This window comes from Augochlora pura, chromosome 7 (assembly GCF_028453695.1).
Source record: "Augochlora pura isolate Apur16 chromosome 7, APUR_v2.2.1, whole genome shotgun sequence".
NCBI lineage: Eukaryota > Metazoa > Arthropoda > Insecta > Hymenoptera > Halictidae > Augochlora > Augochlora pura.
Window position 1 is genome coordinate 17,877,648 of NC_135778.1, and position 7,320 is coordinate 17,884,967.

At 32.7% G+C, this 7,320-nt stretch overlaps 1 protein-coding gene across 1 annotated transcript; it reads right to left on the reverse strand.

The window, feature by feature from the left end:
* Positions 1 to 274: 274 nt before the first annotated feature.
* Positions 275 to 3,242, reverse strand: Ube2g1 (ubiquitin-conjugating enzyme E2G 1). The gene is made up of 6 exons (XM_078186482.1): positions 3,102 to 3,242; positions 1,938 to 2,040; positions 1,753 to 1,850; positions 1,493 to 1,671; positions 1,286 to 1,408; positions 275 to 1,202 (listed from the first exon to the last, which is right to left on the reverse strand). The coding sequence occupies exons 1-5, from the start codon at positions 3,145 to 3,147 to the stop codon at positions 1,328 to 1,330; spliced, it is 507 nt and encodes a 168-aa protein (XP_078042608.1). The 5' UTR covers positions 3,148 to 3,242; the 3' UTR covers positions 275 to 1,202; positions 1,286 to 1,327.
* Between the last annotated feature and the right edge of the window lie 4,078 nt (positions 3,243 to 7,320).

Consider the following 7,320-nt stretch of genomic DNA (forward strand, 5'->3'; position numbering starts at 1 on the left):
TTCTTATTACTTTTTCCGTTGTTTTTAAATTCATGTAAATAAATCATCAATTTTTTATATCTTTAATATAACAGTTTTTAGTGTCTAAAATTGTGTAACGTAAATTATATTTACTGCAAATTTCAATTACTTTAACTCATATTAAAAAACAAATCATCTTATAAAATTAATATTACCTATAATAGTAAGCAGTAAAAATTGTTATGAATATTATTTACTTTTTAATTTAATGGAATGGATGAATGGTTCTTAAATAGGTTTAACATAATACACGTTTCATCTTGTAAAATTTAATTGACAATATGAAATTATATATAGTTGAACAAAAATTAGTTAAGTTTAAGTATATTTATGATTTAGAACCGCAAGTTTCAATACAATAGAAATGTTGATCTGATTTACAAAAACTAGCACTGGTCAAGAATGTATAGAAAAATCTGTGATGTGTACTTAATTTTACAATATGTTTAGCAGCTGCAAGTAATGGTATATTTCTAACAATAATAACATTAGTATTATCACTTCAATTAGAATTTGTTATTTTGGCAACTTACGGTTCAAATTTCACATTATTTTTACATTGCTGCAGTTATACAGCATAATCGACATAATGTTTGCTTCAGTGTCACTGTTGATTCACATATATTTCGATTTCATTTTTACTGGCATTACATTAACGATTGTAGCATATATATATACCGTGTAGTTGACTTTACAAAAATTTATTTATATATATTTACGAAAGTAAGAAAATACGAAACGACACTAAGGAATTATTATTCAATGATGATAAACATAAACATTTTAAATTACGAGACTTTTTAGATGTAATGGGTTGGGCTAGCTCTTGAGCAGGAGGGGCAAGGAAGTTAAATTTATAACTATCAATATTAAGGTAATAATCGTACAGATGATTTTTTGCTTCATGTATATGTGTAAATTAGTTTTTTTAGCTGTTTATTATTATGTAAAAGGTGAGCTGCATGTATTTCCTTTATGTTCTTCGTATCAATGGATGGTACGTCAGTGGCGATGGTATAAACTTGATAGAGGTGTGTGAACTTATCTTCTATTTTCACACATGCTCTCTTTCCCTCACTTTGTATAAGGATGGGTCAGGCTTTATCCGTTTTTAGTGGCACTGTGATTCATTTAGCTTAATGCTGAGCATCGGTTTCTTTCTTACAGTGCTTACGGCTTCCCTGTAGACATATAAATATACACATAAGATTAGAAATGAATAATATATTCAGCTTTAATGTTTCATGAATTACAATAGACTTACCAGAATTAAATAAGTCTTTCCATTTGAATATTTGTTCATCTCCTACAAACACTCCTCTTGGCTTTTTCTGACACACCTTGCCACCTTTCTCTTGAATTCTGTATAACTTTCCCTCCATTCTTTCTGTAATCAGATATTTTTTATTGTTAGTAACCTTTTTTAAATTATTCGATCATTGGAATTCTTATTAATGCACAGTCTACTTACGGCAGCATCCACATTAGCAGGACTTTCATCATTAGGATCTGCAAGCATGCTAATAACACTTATGAGAATAGTCTCAACTGTGTGAACTGGTAACCACCGTTCCGAAGCTTTTTCATAGCCCCACTTGTCATCTCCAGGTTCATGTAAAATCGATATGCAGACGTTACCATTCTTCTCGACTGCAAATAGAAAATATCATTGTAATAATACATATTTTCATTTTATTATTTATATTTCAAGACTCCAGAAATGAAACTTACTGTTTGGATGCCATATTTCTGTTATAAATTTCATTCTGGGTGGCCTAAGTGGATACTCTTTTGGAAATTCTAAGTGTGCTTTGAAGAATCCACCTTCACTAAAGGACGAAAAGACATATAAAAATGGTTATGCATAGAACCATAAGTATGCAATTATCTATATTATAAATAAATAATAGCCTTACTATAATGTATCTGGTGGACCAATAATGAGTACTTCCCACTGATATATGTCATTGTCATCTATGAGGCCTGCTGAAAACCCTTCTACTGGGTTTTTATTTAGTTCTAGGGAACAAAAGAAAGTATAGATGAAATTTTTTTCCTAATACATTTATATAATTTTCTACTGCAGAAATGACCTATCAACAACTATATTGAATCGATTTCAAAAGTACAAGTACTGTAATTTATACAGTTTAAGGACTCTAAAAATATTTTTTCATTTAAAAAGAACACTATATAATCAGTCATGTTTGAAACTTTCAATAATAGAAGCATTGGAAGTACACTGTTAACATAAGACTATACGATATTTATAGAAAACGAAATTGTAACACTTCTCTTATTCTCGTTGGTACAGGTTAGGAGGTCAAATCGAACTTTACTAAATAACCGTCCAATACATGCAAGTTAATAGTGGTGAGTCAGCGTTGGCTCAATATTATATGCAAAAATTTGAGGGCTTAGTTTCGAAAAGTCTGTTAATTGTAAATCATAAAAACCGATTTAAGAGAAAATAGATGTGTAATAATTTTCAATATTATAACGCGTCGAACGCGCGTCAAAAGCAATAGACCGCGGGTTGAAGGAGGCTGACCTTCGGTGGTCGTTGCACGGCATGGTTTTCTGTCGTTTTTTTCTTTTTTTTTTTTAGTCGAAATCGCGTCGTCCACGGTGTGACGTACAAAATGCTATAAATAACATAGCTTGTAATTATTTTTGGTAGCAGTGAAACCGGTCTTCGTCGTGCATGAAAATTGCAAGCGAAAATGACTTATATTCCGTAAGGATATTGTTAGGGACAAACGCGATTTCGAATGCTAGGTTAAAGTTATTCATGGGAGGTACACGACGGTTCCGTGGCCGTATTGATTTTCACGCCCTAATCGAGCGCAGGGCCACTGTGAGATAACGAAAGATCGCACAGGCGGCCAGATACGGTTGCAGAGGTTTCGCTAAAACTGATATCGTGATTGAAAAAATGTTCACAAAGCAATCTTGAAGGTCGAGACACGGCGGTGAGGAGGTCGCACGAGTTTGGAGTATGAAAACGGTTCCGGCTTTTCGTCGAGCTCGAATGCGTTGCACGGATTACACTTAACACTTATACTCTTTTTATTGGATACCTGCTAATTGTTTTCGTAGTAGAAGCGCGGACTGTGGCTCTGACATTAATAAAAGTTCCGTTAAATAAGACTAAAGCTGAAAACAATCACTTTTGCTTGTCTGGAAAGATGGCTAGGTACGTCGCGGAAGCAATGAATGCGCATGCGCCACTACTTAAACATATGTTCTTCCGTCTCTCCTGAGCGCCGGCCTGATCAAACACCTGCGCTCTCTACTGGAGATTTCGCAAATATTGCAGATTCGGTGTAAATTTTTAGTATCGATAAGTAACTCTTGTTATTTGTTGAAGATAATTGAAAATCCATGAAAACGGATACCAACTGTTAATATCATCCGTATCTTCTTCTTCAAAGTAAAGCAACAACAATATTTAGCAAAATTTCGATTCCTGTATTTCATTTCCTAAGAACGAAGTCATTAATATTTAAATTAAAATAAACAATTTTGAAAAAATTGTCTTCTCCAAGTTATTAGGTGATAGAAAAATATATTTTATACTTTATATTACATTATTATCACGTTGCATAAATAATTTTTTATTTTATTCTATGTTATTTTATTTTAATCGAATCATTTTATTGTTTCAGGATATAATTATAGTATACGTGTATAAGTATAGAACAATTGACAATGACAATTTGTAAGGTTACTTATACGTTGTGGTTTTGTTAAAAGTCTTGAACAATTTGGAATTGTCTTTTTTACAAAAAGGTACTCAAATAACCGGTAGATATATTAGAATTCCCTTTTAAATTTTAACGAGTCAACCGATTTAATGTTGTATACATGTCTTTAAGGATGGGTATCATCGTCCTCCTAATTAAAAGAAGGTCAGCGTCTGTTTCTTATATTATATTATTGTTTGCGTTCTGACTATAGCTCTATGGGTGTATTACAATTTCGTTACTCTTGATTTTTGTGTTATTTCGTTATGTTGATAATTCCATGCATATTAATTGTTAACGATATATTTCTACATTTCACGAATATTTCAAATGGAATATTTAGAAAGGCACTAAGTTTTTTAACGACAAAACGTTTTATCATACGTTGTAAAATACTAATATAATTTTAATATTAATATACTGAAATTTACGTAATGCAGTTATTAAATCGTAGAATAACTTTTACAAGGTATTTAACATAATACTTTCTTAATCTTCCAAAATCTTAAGTTACAAAGAGCGTTATAGATTAGGTTGACCACTCAATGATTAAATTATAATATGATAAAATGTATGCAATCTGTTAAACTATATATAACGGAGATTTTTCTTGTAAATAATTTTTTGAGTCAACTCGAATTTAGTTCGTACGTATAGTGACATTCGTAATTGTTTCAATGATTTCAAACGCAAAACAAATATAATTTTACTGTTGAAAATGAAACAATTTTCTACGACCGCAGTATAATATAACATTGCTTGCTGTTCGACAACAATTATTTTCTAATTTTAATTTATATGGCTTTTGATAAAATGCATATTCTTCAATTATACCATACATTTGTACCAATTAAGCGAGTCTTACGTATTTTGAAGCGTTTAATTTAAATTGAAGCGAAATTCGTTCTGACCCATTATCTTTAGTCATTGAGAAATTTAATTTTAACGTTAACTATTCTATGTGTTTTAGTTGTGGTTAGTTATGTTTAATATAAATACATGGTCAAGAAGTTGTATTTTAACATTCTAAATATGTCTTTTGGTTAGCGAAATTTGAAATTTCGATAATGTGTTGTTCGTCGTTCGTATCAAAAGTACTGGTAGAAAGTTAGGGGTCAAACTTAGGTGTCAAGTGTCCATGTATCGATTTGTCTCGTGTACTGCGCGTAGTTGTATTTCAGGGGAATAATATTTAATGCGTACACAAGGAATATCAATTTAAGAAATCAACGGTTTGATAAGTCATTTTTTTCTTTTATTATTCTGTAATATAAGATACATTGTTCGACAAACGATTATACAGACGTATAGTACTCGGCAATTCGTTTCTTGTGTATTTACAGTGACGTCGAATGCTTTCCCATATCGCTGACTTTCTTAACTATTTACAAATTATTAATTGATGTTTATAATTTCTTACACGATTACCAACTGGAATCACTGTTTCGTAGTTTCCAAATGTTCTTTCGCGCGCTTTCCCCCTCTCTCTCTCTCTCTCTCTCTCTCTCTCTCTCCCTCCCTTTACCTTTTGTTTTCATTCGCTTTCACACACATTCTTTTCGCCAATTTACATGTGCCGCCATTACAAAAGTTGGGCGCCGATATTGTAAGCGATTTAGTGGAAAAATGGGGGAACGCTTCGAATTTCAGACGCAACGATTTTCTGGGAAAAGTTGAAAGACTGAGCGACACGTTTTACATACAAAGGTAACGAATGGGTATTTTCATAAATGAACAAAACTGCACAACACGGCGCGTGTTGTATCTTATATAAGTATACATGACGCTCTACCACCATTATTCGAGAAACTTATTTTAATCGACGAGAAATCCAAAGAAATATTTGTTATCGTCTTTTCTTCTCCTTCTTGCTATGACTTTTTCGTCATTTTCTTTAACTCGTTCGATTTGTACAAATATCTGAGATGATTCATCAATGATAATAAGGATACAGGGAACTGTGAACATTATTATTGTTCTTAGCGTAACGTTCTCAGGATCGGCGTAATTTTGCATTCAAACATCTCGTACTTCAAGACAATGTAGCAAAGTTTAAAGGCGACTTAGAGGGCTTTTTATAATAGAAATGATAAGTTATTGAATCAAAAGTATTAAGTTTTCTTCAAAATATCAATAGTTTCATTTAATAATACCCTTAATTGATCCGTGTCCTAGTCATGCATGTACTCATATTAGCTTCTACGAATTTCGAGCGAAATGAATTACGATACCAGCCATTTTTCATTAATAGCACACGCACGTCTATAATTTGTAGTGAAATCGATTTGAATGAAAACGCAAACAAACGGAGACGTTATCGGCAGTATCGTTTGATTCCAGAAATCGATCCTTCTGTACAAAGATTTACATTGAATGGAACGTGTAATATTATATAGTGAATCTTATAAAGTGCACGAAAGTGTTTCTTTCAGAACAGTTGATAGATCATGATCAGTCTGTGGGAAACTTTGACAGCACGTATTTACGCAAAAGTCCTTGCGACTTGTCTTTAGACAAAAATGGTTGAGAGTGAAAATAGAAATTTAGCCCTAATGTGTCGACAGTGTTTCTCTAACATTAAATGTTTACATTGTCTATCGTTAATATTATACAACGTTCAGTGTTATATACAAGGTATATTAGAAAAATTCAGCAACGTTTTGTCCGATACGAATATCAATGTCTGTTCACGACCTGTTAATAATGATTACTACCTGTCGATCGTTTACCGATTAATACTTGATTATCCTCGAATGCTTAACAATTAGTTACATTCAGCGGAATGTTGAGTCATGTTTGAGTGTAGTATGTCCGCCGCGCGATTTCTTATGTCTTACACAATAGGATACGCAATAACGGAAGGACGGTAGAAGCAAATTCCGCCAATTCGATTGTAATCGTGAAAATGCAATTGGCGTAAAATTATTTCTATCATCTCCCACCTCCTCGATCATCCTTTCAGTTTAATATTTTCTTCGAATAATCGCTCGAGCAATCCTCCCACATTTTGCTTTGCATTTCTTTCATTTGTGAGAGAACATAGTCGTTTTTTTTTTGACGAAGTAAATTAGGAAGTTAATGAAACATGGACCAGGTATAACAGAATACGATAAACCTAGTATATAAGGTGAAACTTTCGTTCCGTTATTGAAAAGAAATAAAAAGTGATAACAATTTAATGGAAATTTGCATTATAGATAGATTGAATAGAAGGGATTCGATAAAAATGATACTTCTTGTTGAAACTGCAAACAACAAAGCAGATTTATTAAGTCGACAAGATCGCTGAATACGGGGTGGGGGATTTTCCTGGTTGTTTCGAAAGCGGAGATCTATAAATTAGAATCCCGCTGGACACTTTCCTCGCAAAATTGTTGCGTTAAAGTTTTGTGGCGGCCGACGAGTGCTTTGAACTTGGTTATATTTCCCCGAGGTATAGGCGAAGAAACCAGAACGTAAGGATGCGAGGTCAAGGGATGTGTGGGAAGAAAATCTTATGAAATAAGAAATCCCAAAGTGACAGAGTCTGCAATGGGAATATAAGCTGGACCTG